This window comes from Gopherus flavomarginatus, chromosome 5 (assembly GCF_025201925.1).
Source record: "Gopherus flavomarginatus isolate rGopFla2 chromosome 5, rGopFla2.mat.asm, whole genome shotgun sequence".
NCBI lineage: Eukaryota > Metazoa > Chordata > Testudines > Testudinidae > Gopherus > Gopherus flavomarginatus.
The window spans coordinates 96,455,658-96,479,923 of record NC_066621.1 but is presented as its reverse complement, the minus strand read 5'-3'; the positions used below and the strand labels follow the sequence as shown (position 1 = coordinate 96,479,923).

The 24,266-nt window shown below is 43.7% G+C and overlaps 1 protein-coding gene across 1 annotated transcript in view; it reads right to left on the bottom strand.

The window, feature by feature from the left end:
* Positions 1-950: 950 nt before the first annotated feature.
* The window catches only part of LOC127051949 (cytosolic phospholipase A2 epsilon-like), a 40,027-nt gene continuing 16,711 nt past the window's right edge, over positions 951-24,266 (bottom strand). The window contains exons 10-19 of the mRNA XM_050954965.1: positions 22,708-22,843; positions 20,990-21,126; positions 20,048-20,270; positions 18,610-18,724; positions 15,710-15,847; positions 13,755-13,862; positions 6,384-6,575; positions 5,795-5,964; positions 2,963-3,149; positions 951-1,186 (exon numbers count right to left, since the gene is read on the bottom strand). Of these exons, the coding sequence (XP_050810922.1) occupies positions 951-1,186; positions 2,963-3,149; positions 5,795-5,964; positions 6,384-6,575; positions 13,755-13,862; positions 15,710-15,847; positions 18,610-18,724; positions 20,048-20,270; positions 20,990-21,126; positions 22,708-22,843 (1,642 nt within the window). The remainder of the gene's footprint in view (positions 1,187-2,962; positions 3,150-5,794; positions 5,965-6,383; positions 6,576-13,754; positions 13,863-15,709; positions 15,848-18,609; positions 18,725-20,047; positions 20,271-20,989; positions 21,127-22,707; positions 22,844-24,266) is intronic.

Here is a 24,266-nt window from a genome sequence, read left to right as displayed (position 1 = left end):
CTTGAAAATCACTATCAAAGTTGCACATTCCTAATAATCTGCATGCTCCCTTATGCATGGCAACCTATGAAAAGATACACCTTGAACTACTTCTTTAATAATGTGTTATTTAACAATTTGTGTGGCAGCGAAAATGAGTTGTAACAAAAATCACTGAACCCTGTGATATTGTTTATGGACAGTGACGACTTCACAGATTTTTTTTAAGAATGCCAAAGAGTCATCAAACTGAAGTGCTAAGGGCAGCAGAGAGATCCAATTGAAAATAACAGAGACAAGAGACAAATAATCAGATCAATGACGACAGACTCTTCTCCTGTGTGTCCACGACAATGAAATAGTGCCAGCAAAATGGATTAGCTATGTGCTATAAAGACTCCAATTCACAAAGCAGCATTTCTGGCAGAAAACAAAGCAGAATTACTGACTTTTTAAAAGGATGATTCAGACACGGTTATATTTTTGTGTGAGCATGTTAAAATACTTTTTAATGGGTTATATATTTTATTAACATGACAAGGTGCACTTCTTTAACTTAAAATGAATGTATATCTGTGGATAAACTGATAAGGTAAGAAAATCTAAAATTTAACCTTGAAGGTGTGAAGTTTGGTTGCAATTGAACCATCTGTAAAGTCTTGGTCATGATGTGATTTAGCAAACTCTGTTTATTTGAACCTTCACTTAACTGGATGAACTGGAGTCTATGGAGGCATGATGATGAGGCTACTATTGGATATATAACATTAGCAAGCCCTCAAAAGGCTTTGGTCTCTCTACATAGTAGAAGACACAAGAAATAGAATCCTGGGAGATTAAGTCTACTGGAGAGTGACTATTTTATTTCCTGTTTCCTCCATTCCACTACTGTGCGCAAGGCCCGAACAATCAAGTTTTCATTATTCAGGATATTGTAGTCAATCATTTTCACCAGATTGTCAAAATTCTCTTTACTGAATGAGAGCTCCCTTATAGCATATGGGAGCTTGCTGTTTCCTCCGTTCCACTGCTGTGCGCAAGGCCTGAATAATCAAGTTTTCATTATTCAGGATATTGTAGTCAGTCATTTTCACCAGATTGTCAAAATTCTCTTCACTAAATGAGACCTCCCTTGTAGTATATGGGGAAAGGGGACTGGAGACATCAACTTTCCCTTCCTCCATCTCTGTGGGGCTGCGTTCCACACCTAAGAAAAAAATGTTGCAAGTTTTACCCATGAAACATTACTGCAGTTTGGAGCTTATATCAATTAACAGGACAATAATTGGCCAGGGAGGGAGATTTCTCTCTAGCAAGATAGCTTGCAAAGTTAATTGCCACAGGGATATACAAGTATCTCTAGCAAAATCAAGTTTTTCAATCTCTACATCACCACTGTCCAGAACTGATGAAAACCAGATTGCTGATAGGGTCAGGATGAGGAAGAACCCACTGTAACAACGCTTACTACAGGTCAGCCCTCTGAGTATCATTTACGGGGACCTACATGGTCTGCATATCTGTTTCCCCAATCTAGAAAGGAAGATGCCTCAATGGTAGTGAGCAAAAACAAAATGGAATACTGAGAGCGGGAGAAAATGTAAAAGACAGATGGCCACTCGAAAATGTATTATAATCAGTGAAACAATGACCCAGCCGACACAGGCTGGCCATACTGAAGGGAAAATGATGACCCATTCAGTGCGCAGATTGTTGATACCATTGACTGCTGGCTAGCATATATACATCTATTAATAAAAGGTATCAGTAAGTGTTCAGCACAAATATCATTAAGCACAAATATAGCAGTTATATGGCCTAAATTGGCCTATGATTTTTATATAATGCTGCTCACTTATGCTAAGTATCTCATAACCTGTTGCATCCCCTGAAGTACGTTTTGGCTTGCACAATTAAAAAAGCTGTCAAGATCAGGACAGATGAGTTCTTTACCATAGCAACAGAAAGGGAGTTACTCTCACAGGCCTGTATTGGAATGTTCCAAAGAAAATTGGACAAGCCACATGATTCTTCTACTCTAGTACAAACCTAGGAGGTGCTTTCATGCCTGTTGGTGCCTGAAATGCAGGTGTTCAGAACAGAGAGAGAAGTATACCATCGTACCAGAAAAACAAAGTAGAAAGCTGATCGTTTAAATCTCGTTTCAGATGACGTACACAATATCTTTTGCTTGTAAACCGGCAGGGTATAAAAACATGGCTCATGAGGTGTAACTTTGGGAGCACACCTTCTGCGTAAGGTGAATGTAACTCTGCTGCACAAGATGGCTTCTCTGAGTGTGGTATCACATAGAACCTTTTTCCTGTACTATATTATTATTGAGTTAAAGCAATGAACCTGACCGACATTGGTTATTTGGTCTCTTGAGTATATTTCATAACAAACTGAAGTGTGGTCAAGCAATTGACTATACAATTTATCAACAATGTGGAAAGCAAAGTTCCCAACCAGTCAAGACCCAAGTGTATGACACATGCCTTTAAATTTGTGTTAAAAAACCCCCAAAACAGTAGATGTCAATGAATCTTGTAAAAGCAGCAGAGTCTTGTGGCACCTTATAGACTAACAGACGTTTTGGAGCATGAGCTTTCGTGGGTGAATACCCACTTTGTCGGATGTCAATGAAGCTTGCAGTGGTTCTGGGCATCGCTTCAACAATATAGTGTTTCTCAGACCCTCCATTTTAAGGATTTGCATTTTTGATTAAGTTAATTTTCATTTATATACAGCAAGTCATCATGTGTGTGAGATCAAAATAATTGTGTGGCTAAAATGAGCACTGTGCCTTTAATGATGGATGGTTAAGTGGCATTGACTCAGTGAAAATGGTCATTCTTATCCATGGAAAAGTTGATCATATTGAAATGAGAAAGGAGGATACAGCCAACAGAGAGTCCTCAGATATGAAACGGGCAGGACAGGCTGATCAGGGAGATAACATTACTGTCTGCTGATAACTTACCAGGAGCTTTGTATTTTTTGAAGGTGTCATTTACCAATGGGAAAAAAAGCACTATAGGAGCTCTTGGATTCTCAGCATCTTCAAACAGATAGCACTCCTTTAGATTTTTCCGGTCTTCGTCACTCATCTCGATTCTGGGGAATGGGATTCCCTGCTCTGAGAAGTACTTCACAGTTAGGTCCAGAGGCTGAATCATCACAGAACAAAGATTTTAGAACTCAAAGAAGGGACAAAGACCAGGATTTCCTGAAACACAGTAACTAATGTTAAACTGCCTTTCTATACCTCAGGGGTTACACAGGAATTCCTATGGGAACACATGAGGTTGGAGAAAGACTACATCATAGAATACTCATGTTGCAGTTTATTTTGCTCCCTGTAGCACTTGAAACAAAATGAGAAAGCAGTTACAGTAGTATAGATTCCACAGACAGCTGAAAACTAAAGTATTAATTTAAATCTACTACCGAGTAAGAGGATTCGTTAAATAGATTTTGAAATGAAACATCAGAGAGGAAAGCACAAAGAGTATATGTATCTTTCTTATATGGGCCCCATCACTAAAGTATCCAAGCACCTTACAATCTTTAATGTATTTAGCTTCACATCGCCCCTCTGAGGTAGGGAAGTGCAATTATCCCCATCTTCACAGATCAGAGGATGAAGCACAGAAAAGCTAAGTGATCTACCCAATGTCACACAAAGTCTGTGGGGAATTGAACCTGGACTTCCCAAAGCCTGGGCTAGTGCTCCAACTACCAGTCCGTCCTTCATTGGGATAATTTGTAACATGCAAAATTAGTTAATGAAAGACCTTGTAGAAATTTGAGTCCAAAAGGTATTGAATTGTTCCATCTACCACAGAGTCAGCTGCCAGAAAACCTCATATCATCTAATCAAAAAGGAAGTAATAGCCATGTAATTACATGTAATTTTGTGATGAACACTGTCACTATTAGAACTAGTCAGAAAACTGAAATTTTTCCTGTAAGCAATTTTGAACAACAAAAAAAATAATCTTCATCTTAAATATTTTAGAAAAAAAAGAAAACAGTTTTTTATTCAGAAACATTTGAACTGATTAAAAGTGAAATTTTTTGTTTCAAATCAACATTTCAAAATGAAACATTTTTCATTTCATTTCAACAACTTCACTCCTAAGTCACAATGGAACTCTCCACAATAAGAGTAAAGCTGGTCCATGCAGGAGATATAACCTTCTCCAGGGGTGATCTGAGACAGTGAAAAGAACTCCCCCACAAACAAAGGACCATCAAAAACCTCATCACTTTCCACTCCAAGTGCAAGGGGAATTTTGTTGATCTTGCTTCCTCTAATAGGAATACAAATCAACAGGTACATTTATTTAACAACCATCGCCTACCAAACATGACACACCATGCACTTCTCCCTCTGGGGAGAAAATGAGAGAACAAACAGCATGTGACAGATGTGTAGTCACATTGCTTAATGCAATACTGGAAGGCACTCAGATATTATGGTAATGAGCACAGTATGAAAACCTATATAGAACAGAACTTAAAATGTTATTTTGTTTCAAGTTTTTGAGTTTCAGCAACCCAAAATTAAACATTTTAAGTCCAAAATTAAAACTGTCATTTCAAGTCACCATTTTTAAATAAAATGTTGGGGTTTTAGGGTTTTTTATAAACCAAAAAGTTGAAAAGACACAACTGTGTAAGTTGCAATAAAATGAAAAAATGAGTTTTGTTTCAAAATATTGATTTGTCATTTGAGATTTAATGCAGGAAAATCTAATTTTTGTTGGAATTGACATTCCCCTCCACGAAGAAATCAGTTTCAACACAACTGTACTTTTTGGTAGGTATATTTTCTTCACAAGAAATTTTTATCAGCCTTAATAATTACTTTTTTCTTATTGTGTGTGCCTGCCAATTACTTTTCCTAGTTTTACTAGAAAATTACTGAGGAACACTGAGAATTGCTTCATAAATTATCTTCCGTGAATTTGTTGGAATAATATAGATTCATAGATTTTTAAGGGCAATTGTCATCATCTATTATCTGACCTCCTGCATAACACAGGCCATAGGACTTCCCTGAATTAAGTCCTGCTTCAAGTACAATACACAGAACAGAAAGATTTATCAAACATCTCTATTATTAACAATTCTACCGTTTTGAACTAGTAATGGACCAATGCCGTTGTTAGGATTTCTTGTCAGATCAGCCATTGACAGATTTAGTAATTAAAACAGAGAATTAGAAGCAAAGATAGTGTCAATTAAATAGAGAATTTAGGCCACAGTTTCTGAGGCAAAGAGGTGTGCCATTGTCAAACTAAATGAAGTTTTATTCTTCTGGAATCAGTTTCCTCTTCTACTGTTGGAAAGTTAGTAATTTTGGCCACAAGCGCCGGCTTCTAATTTTCCCCAGGGGCGCTCAATCTGTGCTCAGCCCCAGGTGATAGTGATGGGACCCACTCCACCCATCCCCCCCAAGGCCCCACCCCACCTCTTCCCTCCCCCGCTCCCCCCCTACTCCACCTATTCTCCCCCCCTCCGAGCATGCCCCATCCCCCCTCCTCCCAGCACCCCCTGCATGTGGTGGAACAGCAGCATGCAAGAGGCGCTGGGAGGGAGGGGAGGAGTTGATCGGTGGGCTGGAGTGGGTGGTAGGGGAGAGCTTGGCTGCCAGGGTGTGCTAAGCAGCAGCTAATTTTACTTCATGGATACTCCAGCCCTGGAGCACCCACACAATTGGTGCCTATGGTTTTGGCTACTAAATGCTAAATGCTTTGAGGCAAATGGCCATAATGGAAAAACCAAAGGATAATTTGACTCTTCTCACCAATGTCTGTGATCCTCCACTGTAATTTAAATGCAGGATGACGTCCACTTTCCTCTGAGGTATCAAGAGTGGTGGGTAACTGGTATTGATAAAAAATCCAGTATCTGCCAGGGATAGAGGGTGCTGTGCTGTTTCAATTAGTTTGTTAGGGTAAGTGTCTATCACAGTGTCTGAAATACAAACATGTCCTGTTATAACTACCATAAGAATAGATGAGCTGCTTCCCTGATGAATAATAATAAATGGGTCAAAGAGAAGAAAGGAGAATTCTGCTCCTACCCCATTGCAACCTGACATTGTTTTCAGCCTTTTTGTCTATCTATTTTACCCCTCCCCACAACTTTGCAGTCACTGTGCCTGGTGACATGCAACCCAACAAAAAACTGAGACCCAACAAAGCAATTTCATCATGAACATTCAGCCCTTTACAAGCCAACAGACTGAACTTTAGTTCAAACTTCAGTGCTAGAGGAAGGGGAGGTGGAATTTAAACATGAAATCCACATATTCTCTACTGCACGCAGCTCTCCTCAGTGCATTCCAAACCATCTCAAAATATACCACTGCAAATCATGCTTTATTACTGTGCCTTTCCATGTAGAAAAATGCTCATTCTCCAGGTACTCATTGTGCATCTGGAAGCCCCTTAGGAAATTAGGGAATTCTGCAATTGTTGGGCGCCCTGTTAAGACATCTCGGAAAGCAGTAGAAAGGACGCCTGCAGGAGTCAACAGGCGAGTCTCTGTGTCATGAGGCTTTATGTGCAGAACAGGATCTTCCTCTGCAGAAAGGGAGAAAAAAAATCTAAAATTCTTAGTTTGTCTAGATTAATTTGGGGATGGGGAGTTCTCTGAAGCAATAAAGAAGAAGAAGAATGCAATCATTCATAAATTGAATTTCTGGCCAACCCATAAAAAGGATAACTGTAATAAGCTACGGTTTTGAATCCAAATAAAACTCAGAGTGGGAGCAAAACAATAAAGAAACCCCACAAAAGCTCAGTACATTAAATGAACTACTACCCACAAATAAAACATTAAATCTACAATTAAAACCTAACATTTTAGACTTAACTAGAATGGTGTCCCATTTGTAATTTGGTGCAAAGGTGCCAACTTTCTGATTTCTCGGGGGGTGCTCAACCTCTGCTCCAGACCCCACCCCCTCTCCACTCCTTCCCCCAAGTCCCCACCCCAGCCAGCCTCTTCCTGCCCCAACCTGCCCCTTCCCCCAATTCCACCTCCTCTGCCAAATGTGCCCCCTTGCTCCGCCTCTTCCTGCCCCTGCTCCACTCTCCCTCCCCAGCACCTCCTGCTCACTGCTGAAAAGACGGTTACTCACCTTTGTATCTGTTGTTCTTCGAGATGTGTTGCTCATATCCATTCCAATTAGGTGTGCGCAACACCCGGTGGGTCGGCTGGGCGCCCCCTGGCGTGGCGCCGCTATGGCACCGAATATATACCCCTGCCGACCCGTCCGCTCCTCAGTTCCTTCTTGCTGGCTACTCTGACAGTGGGGAAGGAGGGTGGGTTTTGGAATGGATATGAGCAACACATCTGGAAGAACAACAGTTGCAAAGGTGAGTAACCGTCTTTTCTTCTTCGAGTGCTTGCTCATATCCATTCCATTTAGATGAATCCCAAGCCTTACCTAGGCGGTGGGGTCGGAGTGAGATACTGCAGAATGCAGAACTGCTAAGCCGAAGGCTGCATCGTCTCTGGATTGTTGCACTAGGGCATAATGGGAAGTAAAGGTGTGTACTGAAGACCATGTAGCTGCTCGACATATCTCCTGAATAGATACTCGAGCTAAGAAGGCGGCGGACGAGGCCTGGGCTCTGGTAGAATGTGCGGTAATATGACCCGGAGAGGCAAGAGCTAGATCATAGCAAGTCCAGATGCACGCCGTTACCCAGGACGAAATTCTCTGAGAAGAGACAGGTTGGCCTTTCATCCGGTCCACCACTGCAACAAAGAGTTGGGCGTTTTGCAGAAGGGCCTCGTTCGGTCGATATAGAAGGTGAGCGCCCTACAGACGTCGAGCGAATGTAACTGCTGCTCCCTACGAGATGTATGCGGTTTGGGGAAGAAGACCGGGAGGAATATATCCTGGTTGAGATGAAAGGCCGAGACTACTTTAGGGAGGAACGCCGGATGTGGGTGTAACTGCACCTTGTCCTTGTGGAACACCATGTATGGTGGGTCCACCATCAGAGCCCGAAGCTCAGAGACTCTCCTAGCCGATGTGATGGCTACAAGGAAGGCTGTTTTCCATGACAAATATAGGAGTGAGCAGGTTGCCAATGGCTCAAATGGAGGGGACGTAAGTCTCGTCAGGACTAAATTGAGGTCCCAGGAAGGGGCGGGGCGTCGTACTAGGGGGTATAGACCCTCCAAGACTTTGAGGAACCTTGAGACCATAGGGTGGGAGAAGATGGAGTGAGTACCTTCTCCGGGGTGGAAAGTAGAAATAGCCGCCAAGTGCACTCACAAAGATGACATAGCAAGGCCTTGCTGTTTAAGATACCAGAGGTAGTCCAAAATAGTGGGGATGGGAACCTCGGTAGGTGCGACATTCTGCGTTTGACACCAGCAGGAAAACCGCTTCCACTTGGCCAAGTAAGTAGACCGAGTGGAAGGTTTGCTGCTACCCAGGAGTACCTCTTGCACTGGGGCAGAGCAGCGTAACTCCGATTGGGTTAACCATGCAGGAGCCATGCCATGAGATGGAGGGATTGCAGGTCTGGGTGGTGAAGCCTGCCGTGGTCTTGCGTTATCAGATCCTGATGAAGGGGCAGAGGGATCGGGTTGGCTATCGAGTGGTCCAGCAACGTGGTGTACCAGTGTTGTCGGGGCCACGCAGGGGCGATCAGGATCAGGCGAGCCCTGTCCCTGCGAAGCTTTACGAGAACCCTGTGCACCATCGGGAAGGGTGGAAAGGCATAAAGCAGGTGGTTCGCCCAAGAGATTAGGAAGGCATCCGATATTGAGCCCGGGGCGAGACCTTGGAAGGAGCAGAACCTCTGACACTTCCTGTTGTTGCGGGAAGAGAAGAGGTCTGTGTGGGGAAAGCCCCACTTCTGGAAGATGGAATGTACAATGTCCGGGCGAAGCGACCACTCGTGGGAGAGAAAGAATCTGCTGAGATGGTCTGCCAGAGTGTTCCGGACCCCTGGGAGGAAGGACGCTACAAGGTCTATAGAGTGGGCTATGCAAAATTCCCACAGTTGGATAGCCTCCTGACAAAGGGGGGAGGATCAAGTCCCTCCCTGCTTGTTTATCTAGTGTATTGCTGTTGTGTTGTCCGTAAGCACTAGAACACAATAGCCCTGCAGATGATGTTGAAACGTCTGGCACGCGAGGCGGACTGCTCTCAGCTCCCAGACATTTATGTGCAACGCTAGCTCTTGAGATGACCAGAGGCCTTGCGTGCGACGATGGCCTAGGTGTGCCCCCCAGCCGAGAGACAACGCTTCCGTTGTTAGGGATACTGAGGGCTGTCTCGGTTGGAATGGCATTCCTGCACACACCAGGGAAGGTATTAGCCACCAGTTGAGGGAGCCTAAAACACCCTGAGGAACAGTGACAACCATGTCCATGGCGTCCCTGCCTGGGCGGTAAACTGAGGTGAGCCAGGTTTGAAGGGGACGCAGGCGTAGTTAGGCATGCTTGGTTACAAAAGTGCATGCTGCCATGTGACCAAGAAGGCTGAGGCAGGTGCGGGCCGAGGTCGTCGGAAAAGTTTGGAGGCTTTCTATAACCGAAACTAGTGCCCGAAACCGGGGTACTGGAAGGCAGGCTGTTGAGAGTTTGGAGTCTAGAATGGCCCCAATGAATTCTATTCTTTGAGTGGGCACTAGAGTAGGCTTCTCTAGACTGATCATCAGGCCCAACCGGTCGAATAGGTCCGTGATGATGGCAACATGCCTGGTGACTTGGGCCTCGGAGGTCCCGCGAATAAGCCAGTCGTCTAGGTAAGGAAAGACGTGTATTTGTCAACGACGCAGGACGGTGGCCACTACAGCCATGCACTTTGTAAACACGCGTGGGGCGGTAGAGAGGCCAAACGGAAGGACCACAAACTGAAAATGTTGATGGTGCACCATAAACTGTAGGTACTATCTGTGCGGAGGGTAAATGGCGATGTGAAAGTATGCATCCTTCATGTCGAGAGCAGCGTACCAGTCTCCGGGATCCAAGGATGAGATGATGGTCCCCAGGGACACCATGCAGAACTTCAACTTCTTCAGAAAGACTTTGAGTCCGCGCAGGTCCAGGATGGGACGAAGACCTCCTTTTGCCTTGGGGATTAGGAAATATAGGTAGTAAAATCCCTTGCCCCTGAATTCCTCCGGTACCTCCTCTATAGCTCCGATGGAAAGGAGTGTACAAACCTCTTGCCAGAGGAATTGCTCGTGAGAGGGGCCCCTGAAGAGGGACGGGGAGGGAGGGTCGGAGGGAGGGGGCGAAATAAATTGGAGGTGGTATCCAAATTCCACCGTGCTTAGGACCCAACGATCCAAAGTTAATTGGGCCCACGCAGGGAGGAAGGAGGAAAGGTGGTTGGAAAACTGAAGGGGATCCTGGGGAAGGACTGGTGCTCTGCTCTCGGGCGCACCTTCAAAAGTTCGGTTTGGGTCCCGCTGATGGCTTGGCGGGACCGTTATTCTGGCCCCTTTGGGAACCCGACTGCCATCTGCAGTTCCCACGACCACACCTTCTGCCAAAGTCTTGTCGTGGCCTGGGTGGGGGGTAAGGGCGCTGAGGCTGGGTACGGAAGGACCTCCGTTGGGTTTGCGGAGTATGCATCCAGAGGCAACGCATGATGACACGATTATCCTTGAGACTCTGGAGTCTAGGGTCCATTTTCTGAGAGAAAAGGCCCTCTCCATCAAACGGAAGGTCCTGGATAGTGTGTTGCAGTTCAGGAGGTAGGCCTGACACCTGCAGCCACGATATCCTCCGCATTGTAATTCCCGAGGCCACGGTTCTGGCCACCGAATCAGCAGCGTCGAGTGAGGCCTGCAGGGAAGTCGGTGCCACTTTCTTTCCTGCCTCCAGAAGGGCCTGGAATTCCTGGCGGGAGTCCTGTGGGACCAGTTCAGGGAACTTACCCACCGATTGCCAGGTATTATAATTATATCTGCTGAGCAGGGCCTGTTGGTTAGCCACCCGCAGTTGGAGGCCTCTGGCGGAGTAGACTTTTCGTCCCAATAGGTCCATCTGTCTAGCCTCCCGCGATTTCGGGGCAGGGGCATGCTGGCCATGGCGCTCTTGCTCATTCACAGATTGAACGACCAGAGAACATGGAGGAGGATGGGTATATAAGTATTTGTATCCTTTAGAGGGTACCATGTATTTCCTTTCCACCCCTCTGGCCGTGGGAGGGATAGATGCCGGAGATTGCCAAATGGTGTCCGCTTTGGCTTGGATGGAACGGATGAATGGCAGAGCCACACGAGCTAGCGCATCCGCCAACAGTATGTCTATGACCGGGTCTTCCACCTCCGGGACCTCCTCCACCTGGAGATTGATATTTAAGGCAACTCGCCTCAGAAGGTCCTGGTGGGCTGGGAGGTCGATCGGGGGCGGGCCCGATAAAGAAGTACCGGCTACTGCCTCGTCTGGTGAAGAGGAGGACAACAGACCCAGCACAACTGGCTCATGTAGTGACTCCTGTTCCTGAGGAGCATCAGCGTCCGGGAACACCTGAGGGTCTGGCACCAGAGCCGATTCGTCTGTACCCGCTGAAGGAGGGCGGCTAACAGTGGCCTCTGGTGCGCGATGTTCTGACGGGGCAGAACGAGATGGTACCGTGGGTTCACCTTGGGCCTGGTGATATGCCCAAGGCGTCCAGAAGGACCACTGAGGCGCTTGTTCTGGGCCCTGAGCCTCCTGGAGGACACGGCTATGCGTCTCTGAATCCCCATAGGCAGCGCTATCAGTGTGCGAAGACTCAGATGGGCGCCGTGACGGCCATGGTGGAGCAGAGAGCACGTGAGGAGGAGCCCAGTGCGCAGGGTACCGTACATCGTGCCGCACCGGAGAGCGGTACCGGAATTTGTACCGGTGCCGAGAGGGTGACCGGGACCTGCGACCGGCGCGGTGCCGGGAGGTCAACTGGGATCGTGAAGCTCTATGGTGAGAGCGGCTGCGGCGTGAACGGTGCCGGGAGCTGGACCACTGTCTGGAATATCAGTCCGGAGAGCGGGATCTTGAACTGTGCCACGAGTACGACCGGTACCGAGAAGAAGATCGGTACTGGGACTGCGAGCAGTGCCTAGATCAGGACCGGTGGCGAGATTGGGAGCGCTGGCAAGACCTCAATCTTGAGTGCTGCCTGCCTGCGGCGTCGATGGAAGATGGCCTGACCAGGGCAGGTTTCCCTGTTGACGTAACAACCCGCACCGGCGGTGCTGAGGGTTGAGGCAGGGTGGGCTCCGTTAGGGCAATGAGTTCCCTCACCATCGAAAAGGTCTCTGGCGTGGTGGGAACGATAAACTCTACCGAGGCATGTGCCGGGGAGCTGTCATGCACAGGACTCGACGGCTCTTGCATGGCCAGAATCAACGGTGCCGAGATTGCCGGTGCTGCGGCAGTTGCTGGTGCCGGGCGGCTCGGTTTCGGCTGCTGCTCAGACTGCGGTGCAGATATTGGAGCCGCAGGAGCTTTGAGCTTTCTGGCACATGGGGAGAGGGAGCGGTGCCGGGCTGGCTTCTGGGCCGGTGACGGCTGGTGCCAGGACATTTTCGCAGTGCCGGTGCTCTCCGGTGCCAACAAGGCATTTCTCCCCGGCGCAGACTGTGCGGCACGCGGTGCCAAAGACGGAAGAGTGAGGGCTGCCTCCATTAGGAGCTGCTTAAGGTGAAAGTCCCACTCCTTTTTTGTTCGCGGCTTAAACGACTTGCAAATCCAGCACTTATCTGCAGGATGGGATTCTCCCAGGCACTTTAGGCAGGAGTCGTGGGGGTCTCCCATTGGCATCGGCCACCGGCAGGCCGAGCACAGTTTGAAACCCAGTGAACCAGGCAAGGGCCTGGGCACTGGGAGAGGGGAAGGGGCTAATCCCCAACCCTCTGAACTATATACACTAACTAAGTTTACAAAAGGGTATTAAAAGTATTAACTATAACTATAAAACTAAACTATATACACAATAAGTACTAGAACGAGTGAATAGCTAGGGAAGTGGAGATCAGCTAAGCCGCGCTTCACTGTTCCAACGACCGACACGGGCGGTAAGAAGGAACTGAGGAGCGGACAGGTCGGCAGGGGTATATATTCGGTGCCATAGCGGCATTACGCCGGGGGCGCCCAGCCGACCCGCCGGGTGTTGCTAGGGTAAAAATCTTCCGACGAACATGCACATGGCGCGCACACACCTAATTGGAATGGATATGAGCAAGCACTCGAAGAAGAACAGCTAATCTGCGTTTGGGAGGTGCTGGGGTGGAGGGAGAGGAACAGATCAGCAGGGCCCATTGGCAGGTGGGAGGAGCTGATCAGCAGGGTCCACTGGTGAGTGCTGAGCACCCACTATTTTTTTCTGTGGGTGCTCCAGCCCCAGAGTCCCCATAGAGTTGATACCTATGATTTGGTGTATGGTGCAGGGAACAGTATGCAGGGTCAAGGGCCTTCTATGAAGACAACACTGCTCCCTCAACTTTTGAGGTGGTAACTTGGCGATTACCCTTGAATATTTTTCCTATGTCCTTTGCATCTCCCTTACTCAAGGCAAAGTAGCTCCTAAATCAAGAAAAGAGATTGCTTCACAACAATAGAAGATCCTGTTAACCCCTTTCCTGCCCTTCCCCCTCTGACTATGCTATCTTTGCAGTAAGGCTTTAAAATCCCTTCAAAATTAGTGTGTATTATTTATACATCAGACAAGTGTGGCGTACTAAGTACGGGAAAACAAAAACAACAGGTGAATGAGATTAAAAAAAAGATAAACCACCCACCAATGTCTTTTACTCGGTCTCTAGTCCATCTGTACCAGAAGTCCTCTGAATCAAAGGCTAAATTCCAGAAGTACATCACGTCCAAGGAAAATATACCACTCCACATGCCTGTAAAGAGGAAGAGATTCAATGGAAACTAATTTGATGAAGTCTTGGAAGCATTTTAACTAAAAACTGCCTTTTGTCCTACCCCTTGAACATTTCCTTCCAAATGTTATAGACATCTTTGTGGGCATAGTTCCAATACTGCAAACACTTACACATATGCTTACACTTCTTTGCATGAGTATTCCCATTGAAATCAAGTGTTTGCAAGACTGGAGCCTATCTGAGCTACTGTTATAACTACTTCAGTTGTAGGAGCTTTAAATGCTATCTAGTTCCAAGTAAAGTCAGACTCAGAAAATGTTAAATTGTTTAACTACATAAGGTAGCAGTTTTCAAGTTATCTTCCCATCTCAGCTTTGCAGCTTCTCCATATTTCATCAGAAAAACATAGATATTTTGTTCCTTTTTTAATATTATACTTTCTCTTTCCCCTTTGCTATTATTATTTAATTTTGAATAACATTATTAGCTCTCTGAAGATTGCATTAAAAAGCTGGTTTGTATTCTACTGTTTCAGAACATTACTGTTCTGTTTAATGATGTTGATGTTTATTAGGCTACATATCCATGCTATGTTGTTATATGCATCAGGATTCAAATAAGTACCAAGTGGAAAAGAATAGAATAAATCAAAACATTCTGTTTCATTTTTGGTCAAAATCTTGTTTTGATGAACATTTTCTCACAAGCTACAGTTAAAAGTTAGCAATTGGACTATGCTGCAAAGTACACCTTGGCAGCCCCACCCAAACCTGACAACAAGGGTTGGGTGTGGGTCAGGTCAGATACGAAAACAACTCAAAATTCTCAGGCTTAGGTCATGTTAGGATTAGGCTTTAAAATTAGGCCCAAGTAGACCTAAGTCCGCAGAGGTCAATGCTGTAACAAGAAGACACCGTGCTTCACATTACCATGCCAGACCTCCTGAACCCAACCCTGCTGCCATTGTCTCTCCTTTCATCCTTCCCTCCTAGGAACTGTGCAGCAACTGCAGGAAGAAAAACTCTGCTCTTGCACCCTGTAGGCAGCTCCACACTTGGCTCGCCTGCGCAGGCTCCCCATTGTCTGTGTGGCAGCACCCGCAGGAGGTGATGCGGGAAGCCGGGGGCTCACCCAGTGCTGCTGGGGCCTGGGCAGGGAAGCCAAAGTGTGGAGCCATCACAGATGGGGCACAATGCTGGGGAGCCTGGCAACCACTGAAAGACTGAAACTGAAGCAACTCCAGCTACTACCACCATCCTCCTCCTGGGCACAGCTACAACGGGTGCAGTAGCTGTTGGCTCCACAGGCAATGGCACCACTTGCCCCCTCCCATTCTCTTCCACACCTTCTCCACCCCCATTACACATGAGACCCTTGCAATCCGACCCAACTCCAACAGGACTTAACTGCAAGAGTTGGGTTCAGGTCGGGTATGAAAACAACTCAACGATCTCTAGCTTGGGTCAGGTTCAAATTTATTGTGGTCTGGTCAGTTTCAAGTCAGGCTTTAAAACTGAAAAGGGCTGAATTCCAAATAATTGTGATATAAAAGGTAGCAAATGCCAATATTGGACAAATCAACTCAAGTAAAGGTATATAGAACCTAGCAGCTGCCCTATGTTTGTCAGTTGCCTAGTTTCATAGCACAGTTAAACCAAACAAACAACAGGTTTAGTTACACTAGGACAACTTAAATTCACATGGAAAATCATTATCTGTTAGTGACATAGGTGGTACAATGCGTAGATTTCTGGCAGGTGATTCCACACCAGTGTCACCATTGACAGATCACTTACTCTCCAACGCCTAGTTACACACCCAGCTGTATTTTTATTTGGTTAACATTTGCTCTAGATAACCGTCACCTTCCATGTAGCAAATCCGGCTTTCTGGGAACTTCTTCATCAGCCTTCCCATGAAAAATTCACTTCCAAAATCTTCTGAGCGAATAAATGCTCCATATTTCCAGAATCCCACCTCATAGGGAGTGAACTCCAACCATTCTATAGTGAGAGCAACAAAAAAGGCTTTTACTGCAGTGCTAGACTGTGGGGAAAGACACACGTATTATATGACTAGAAAAAAATCAAATGGAATACACCTTCCAGCATCAACTTCTTTGTGTATAATTATAATTTAAAAACCATCAGATTTTGTAACTAGCTATATTTCTATTCAATACTGGTTGCAACATTGATAAGCCTAGAAAGCAAATTTTCCTCATACATCAGCAGGGGATGGTCCCTCCATGTACGGACTAAGGTCCATTAATACAGCAATTTGGGGATGGAAGGAGTTTGGACTGAACAAAGCCATTAGTACTCAGCTATAGTTGTTCATCTATAACATTTTATATAGGTCAAATTCCCATTGGAAAATCATGCTCTAAGAGTCTTTTAAGTGCCTATGCTCCAACAGTGAACAGTACAGAACAAAGGAACAGTCCTATTCTGATTTGGATGACATAATTAAATCTATACCCTGCAAAGATAAGCTTATAGTTCTGGGAGACTAGAATGCCAGAGTCGGAAAAGATAGTGAGGTTTGGAATGGTGTAATAAAGAGCAATGGAGTCAGAAAAATAAACAGCAATGGTGTGTTGAGCATGAGTTTGTTATTATCAACACAATCTTCAGGCAAGCCAACAGACATAAAATCTCTTGGATGCATCCACCACCAAAGCACTGTCACCTGATTGATTATGCCATGATAAGGCAAAGAGGCATCAGGGTCATCAAGATCACCAGAACAGTGCAGGGGACAAACTGTTGAGCTGGCTAGGGGATGATCAGAGCCATTTTTAATTTAAATGCTGTTCAGCAAAACAATGCTGAACAAGATTAAATCAAAATTGAACCGAGCAAAGCTGAAACATCCATTTCATCAACAAAAACTAAGGGAAAACTTAGAGGAATCTACTCAAAAAGTGGAATATATTCAAATCAGCCATTCTTCAAGCCTCAGAAGAAACTCTAAGCAAAAATCAAAGATAGTACCAAGATTGGTTATATTAAAGATGCGTTTATGTCTTGGCACATAGACAAAGAATCAACGTCAAAGAAAGATACGTTCAAATATCTGCAAGCCAAGGATCAAAGACAGCTTTGTGTTCTACAGGATAACTGGTGGGAAAAGAAAGCAGAAGAAATACAGCAATATGCCAATTCTAAGACCACAAAGTTGTTTTAGGAGTTCCTGAAGACCATTTATGGCCCATTGAAATCCAGACTAGCTCCATTGAAGGGTTCAGATGGATCTACCTTAATCAAGGACAAGAGGCATCTCTGAAAAATAAGTGTAGAACTTCACTGATCTACTCAACCACCCCTCTACGGGCAACCAACAGGTGCTAGAGGAACCAACCTAGTACCCCATATATGAAGAAACTGACCAGCCATCTATTACTGAGGAAATGAAAAAAGCTGTCGAAGAAATGAAGTCAGGTAAATCACCAGGTTAAGATAGCATCCCAGCTGAAATCTTTGAACTTGCAGGCCCCAAAACTGTCAGCTATCTATACAAAATCATTAAGAATATCTGGGAAGCCAAGGAAATTCCTCAGGACTTCAACTATTCAATCCTAGTTAATCTTTACAACAATAAAGGCTACAAATCTGACTGTGGTAACTACCAGGATATCTCCATGCTATCTATTGATAGTAAAATCCTTGCTTGCATTTTTCTCAGTCAGCTTGTAGAACCAGTATCACAGAAGTTTCTACGAGAGACCCAGTGTGAATTTGGAGCACCACAGGCCTGATATTTGTTGTGAGGCAGATTCAGGAAAAATGCACTGAGCAAAACATTGAACTGTATGCTGTCTTTGTTGATCTAAACAATTTGTTTTGACAAGATGAGTAGAAATGGCCTCTGGAAAATTCTAGAGGGATAGGTTATGTTATCAGAATGGGCAATGACAGTCTCCCAAAAAAGAAAAAAAGCTCTCTGTGGTGAGCTGACACTTGGAAAATGCAGGAAGGGTGGTCAACAAAAACACTTGAAAGACATCCTTAGGCAGAAACTGACCTTATGCAGCATAAATTGTTACAACTTTGAAGACATAGCCAAGGAGAGACCTGAATGGAGAGCAACTATCAGTAAAGGTTGTAAATACTTTAAGGAAGACAGATGAAAAAAAATTTTTTTTAAAGGACCAAGCATCATACCAAGTCTTCAGTGGGAACTTCTGTATTCCTGTGTGGCATGTGTTCATGCTCCTCACATATCTGAACTATACAGCCACATGACTACACATGTGATGCTGTGATGTCACCATCAGATACAACAGACATACATTATAGCTGAGGTAAAAGTTGTTTCCTTCAGGCCAACGCTGTTAAGAAGCCCAGTACTTCTATTTGCTTTCACTCCTCTTGACTATTCATACTAAGGAAGCATAGTTAAATCAATAATAAATGAGATGTATATTTGATTGGCATTGCACCCAAAGGTTCACAGGTTTATCTGAGGCGTCTTGGGACTTTCTGATTTTTGTAGTGAGGATAAACTCTGAACTTGACATGTCCTGTGCTACAAATGAACTTTCATTTCTGGTCCAGGTCAGAACTCAAAAGACTACATGCACCAAACAAAAACATTTAACATTATTTTTTAAAACTGTATCCACAGTTTTTTGAACTTTAAAAAAATAGTTAGTTCGGGGCTAGGGACAAAGGGTTATAATGTTAGTGGAATTGGTTTATCACACAAAATGAATGAAGATTTCTTAGAATATAAATCACATACTCTAAAATATTACCATTACCTCTAAAATCTTGAGCACTATAGCTGTTTTTGAGGTTGATAGCCAGGTAAATGGGCAGCGGATTCTGGCCCTCATTGATTGCCTGTCGCTGATCCGAGAGTTTATGGTTATCTTTCTGTTTTTGAAGGAAAATAATTAATAAGAAAAAATGGATGTGCATTTGAATGTTTATAATGTAACTTCTGAACTTCAGCCAGGTTTTCTTTTATGTTCTCAACTCCTTGGGCTGTGTACAAATGTTTCTCTAGGCTATTCCAAAGTTCCCAGAAGTCTCAGGAACAGCAGCAATTCTTTGATGCTTACATGTTATTAAAAATGTGATCAGTTTGATTGTAGATTCAAACAAGCACAGAGAGGGAAATTCATAGGAAGAGATAGGTGACTAGAGTGCAGCAGGGACTGGAGCTGTCTAAGTTATGATCATCTTAGGCAGGTTATGCTGCAATGTTCCAGATAGATAAGTGCTGAGGTATGCATTATACTGGATCTGATGCATTAAACTTCTTTGCTTGTAAAAAGAAATTATTAGGAAATAATCTATTTTAGTTGGTTTTCAAATACTGTTTATTTCTAAACAAAAAAATTTTCAACCTTGTTAATGGCACTCATCCTAATGTGACATTGCCTGAAGTTTTTAAAACATTTTGAAGTTATTCCAGCACCAAATGATTTAATAAATCCATGCTTTACTTCCTTAGCTGTTCTAAAATTCTTTAGATATGCATATATAACAGTAAGACCTGTCCAATATTTAGCGAATATATTTGACAAATTTCACCATTTTCCATCCAAAAAATGCATTTGTCAAATACTTTTTTAAAAACAGATTTAACTAGCTGCACAGCTGATCTAATACCATTTGGCAAATACATTTCTAAATCAGTACAAGTGAAATCCATACAATAATACATTAAAGGAATGTTCTTTTCTGCTATTCAACTAGCTCTAAAAACAACACTGAAAGAATAGAAATAGGACAGTATTACAAACACATACGAAACAAGTGGTCTGTGATGTAACTAGGATTTTTGTCACCTTCTTGAAGCCAATTTTACAGTGTCAATTTTAGTTTTTAACTAAAAATGAATGTTTGAGCATGTGCAATGTGCAAATAGGCATCTGAATTACAAAATGAATCCCAGGGATTCAGATTTTTAAAGACAAAAAATGGCAGCCAAAGGCTGGCATGTTGGAATTTCTTGGCTCGAACAGTTTAAGGTGCCATGGTACCCATAGGTCTGCCACATTTTTAAAGAGAGAACAGTGTTTGTATTTGAATATATAGTTTCGTATATTTGCAACAAAAGATCCTAACAAATTCTTTGCCTCAATAACCCTACAGTGTTGTTGGCTAGGCATCCCTTTCCGTGTTTATTTTCTGCTCATTCTTAGTGATAGAAGTTCATCAGGTCTCTGAAAAGAATGGTATATTCAATACCTCATCATGTAGCATGTATTCAACCATGAGTCCCCACAAGTCTATAAAAGACGTGTTGTGTCCTTCTTGGCGCCGCTCTTTCAGCTCATTGTAATAGTACTTCAGACGGTCCAAAGTAAAACCCTTAATCTTGCATTTGGTCACTTGCTTCCGAGCTTTATTGATTGCTTCCTCCAGATACTTCTGTGACCAATTAGCATCTTCATACAAGTTTGCCATAGTCCTAAGGAAGAGGGAGGATATTAAACAGTATTGGTAGGCCTACACTGGAGATGGAGATAGTCTGCTTGGGCAGACATACTAGCACTTACTTTTATTGAGACAGCCTGCTAAAAATAGCAGTGTAGCTGAGATTGCATGGCAGTGGGATGGGATAGCTGCCCTGAGTACACACCTAGGGTTTCAGATGGGATTGCTCTCATGGTGGTTAGCCCATTCCACTGTCATGGTTACACTGGTAATTTTAATATGCTAAAGCTAGTGCAGGTATGTCTACCCAAACTGCAAATTACACCTCCAACTCCACTGTAGGAGGAAATGGTCAGTGTGCATGGCCAGGATGTAAAATCCCACCACTTCATCTTCCTATCTCCAATCTTATCCCAAAGACAAGATTCAGTATGATGGATCTAGGGTATAATTGACATAATACAGAAAGGTAATCGACATTTAAATAAATATACATTCTTAACAGTGATTTGAACTCTACTTCTGAGATCTAAGACACACACAGTATCCATTAGGTGGCATAGTCAGTTGGTCAGTGTGACTGCCCACCACTTAGCTTATGGTATTTTTGTTCTCAGTGGATACATAGGGAAATATGTGGGCTTATTTTTTATCTGTAAAGTGTCACGCAAACCAACAGTGTTATATAACTAATAAATAAATAACAGTGGCATGCAGAATGATCAAATAAAATCATTGCTCATGTCAGCTTACCATGTAGTGCCCGATAAACCAGTTATGTAAGAAACACTGTCGAAGATATTCAGTTTCTGAAGACCCAACAGGCTGCCATACATTGCTGTTAATGATCTTGTCCCACCCCCTGTTGTCGTGATTGCCACCACCGGCACCTGCTCAACACATGGTGGAGAAGACAGGTGAAAAACAACTGAATGTCAGAGATAAGAAATGATTTGTATGAAGGATAGAAATGGTAAAGGCATGGATAATACCAATATAAAATTATGTCAGTTTGTGAGCAATTACATGATTTATGTTAACTACTTCCATTCCTATCTCCTAACTGATGGGACAGTGAGGCTCGCATTCTGTTTGCTTCAGATTTGTTTGTTTGTTTGTTTTTATTATACAATTGGAGACCAACTCACTATATTAGAATTCACCTAATGTGCATCACCTGGAAGTCAGCATAAAAATATAGGCATTGCCCTACCAGAACTGCTTTTTAATCCATGATTCTGGCTCTGACACTGGTCAGGGCCTCAGAAAAATGCACAAACACCTTATAATAAGTGGAATTGTGCAGTACAATATCATGAGGGTGCTTCCTGACCCCAACCTGATCATTACTTGATGTCCTTCTTAATCTTATTAAGCCATTTACTTCATAACATCCTGTGACAGTGAGTTGCATGGCTGATTATATCTTGTATAGAAAGATAGGTTCATCTGCCTATTTAAATTTGTTATCTTTCAATTTCATCATGTGCTCTGCTGTTCTTTTGTCATGGAAAAGAGTAAATGAATAGAGCTGGGTGGGAAACAGTTTTCCTGTCCCCCAAGAATTTTTGAGAGGGCAAAAATTTTTGCCAATCAATACCCCAGCTTCCCACCCAAAAATCAGATTGCATTAATGGAAACATTTTGTTTCAGCAACACTGGTTTTGTTTTGATTTTGACCTTTGCAAAAAAATCGTTAATTTTTTTAGTGTAACTTGCCTAAAAGTTCAAAATGACTTTTCAGCCAAAGTCAGCCAAAGATCCCCATTACAGCAGACATATCCCCACCCTGCCTCCATCATACAAACTACCACAAACTCAGCAATTGCAGACACTCCTCCAGTGTCTACTACAAATCTCCTACCCGACAAGCATCTCCCTTTCCTTGATACAAATGAGCAGTACAAAAGGAAACTGTAACTCATAACATCAGGGGACTGTAGAGAGGCTGTAAAGACATACATCCCACCTGACCTGCTCTGCCCCACCTGGCTCACCATATTGCTCTGGCAGCTCCTATGCTCCCAGTCTCTCGGTCCAGAGATCTGGACCTGCCCTTGGGAGGTAACAGGAGGGAAAGGACTCCTGCCCTGCATGGTGCTGGAGGTGGAGGTGAGTGACTGGGACCCAGTATCCTGGACATCCTCAAACTTTTGCCTGGGGATGTGTGGGAGGGAGGAGGCACTGGCAGGCTGTACAACTCCTAGACTCGTTTCTCCTGCCAGTGGTCAGCATCTGTCCAGGGAGTGTCATCTCTGTTCAAAGCTACCAATAAATGTAGTCTAATATATCTGAATAATCCTGGAGCCACTCATTGCACTCCTTGAAAGCAAATAACCCACTGCTTACTTCTAAGGCTTCCTGACTACTCGGAAGATGTACAGCTCCTGTAAGAAAAATACCACCAGCTGCTCGCAGCACTACCATTGGAAAGAGGAAAGCGGGGATACCCACAATTCAGTTCCACATACTTCATGGTCCTGCAGGTCCTCCTCTAGCTGGAGCACTTTCTTCACAGCAGCAGCAACATACTTCTTCCTTTTACACAGGAAATCCTGCTCCTCTGTGCACAAGTCAAACCCAAAGCGCACGTCCATGTCTTTTGGCCTGAAACACAAACCACAGCAAATGTCGTCTTCTTTGATTCCCATCCATCAGCTCAGCAATGACAAAAAATGTATGCACATATATTATTACTTAGGGCCTATACAGAGCAGACAATCAATAAACTCCATCATCAGACTTACACGACAGGCTATTTCCACACCTGTATATAGACTGAGCAATGTAAAAGAGAGAGTGATATTTCTATTACTGGCACATGAGGAGCAACAATGTGGACAAAGGATAGGTCCCAGCATGCTTCAGGTTTCTTGCAAAAGGAGTCACAAGGGAAAGTGTGACAATTTGGCAAATTTTCATCTGAAGGGTGATTTTTGAACTCTTAGTAGTCTTTCTGTGTCAATCTATTTCTCATCAAACCACCCTGAAAAATTCAAATAGCATTCCGAGTTTATAGTTTCATCTTTTGGTTTTTGCCCTTGCAATGAGGTTGTGTACAAAGTAAATGTTTAGTGTTCCTGTTAAACTGAATTCTGCAACACAACCTTAACTGTGATACAGTTACCATTGCACCTGGTCAAATTCTGCCCTCAGCTAACTCATGAAACCCTATTGACTTGTGTGCAGTTATACAGGTGGAGTTCTGTGTATAATTTGCTGGATAACAGAAAACAGCTGGATAACCCCACTCTGTGTGCACTTCTTACATTGGTAATAAACAAGTATGCTGGGCAATGTTCTATTTTCATTTGTTTATATTACATTAGCACCCAAAATGTGGTAAGTGTTGCCTAGAGATATGCACGGAGATCTTGCAATCTAAGGCACAGATACCTCAAGACCTCCCCTCCCAAGTAGACCTCCATGGCCATTTGGGTTAATCTAAGTTTCTGTCCCTGCAAACACTTAAGCACATGGACAATTCCAATGAATTTCCTCACATGAGTAAAATTAAGCATGTGCTTAAGTGTTTGCAGAATTGGGACTTAAAAGACAAAAACACAGATTGTGATTCATATCTGTGTGTTTGTCTTCAAAAACTCCTACAGGATAGAATGTCAGAATTTCCCAAGAGGCTTTGGTGATATTACCCTCTGGTGGTTGCAAACTTACACAGGATATTAGCTGAAATGATAGTTCATGAGTATGTATGTTTCATGGAAAAAGAACAGGAGTACTTGTGGCACCTTAGAGACTAACAAATTTATTTGAGCATAAGCTTTCGTGGGCTACAGCCCACTTCATCAGATGCCACAAATACTCCTGTTCTTTTTGCAGATACAGACTAACACGGCTGCTACTCTGAAACCTATGTTCATGTGTGACTATAATAATTTTCCATTCCCAGCCACCTTTGCAAAGCACGCATCATTCACTTACCAAGTTTAATCTTTAAAAACAAATTCATTTTAATGATTTTCTGAATGTAAAAATGTGTCTGAATATTTTCAGAATGGTAGGGAAAAAA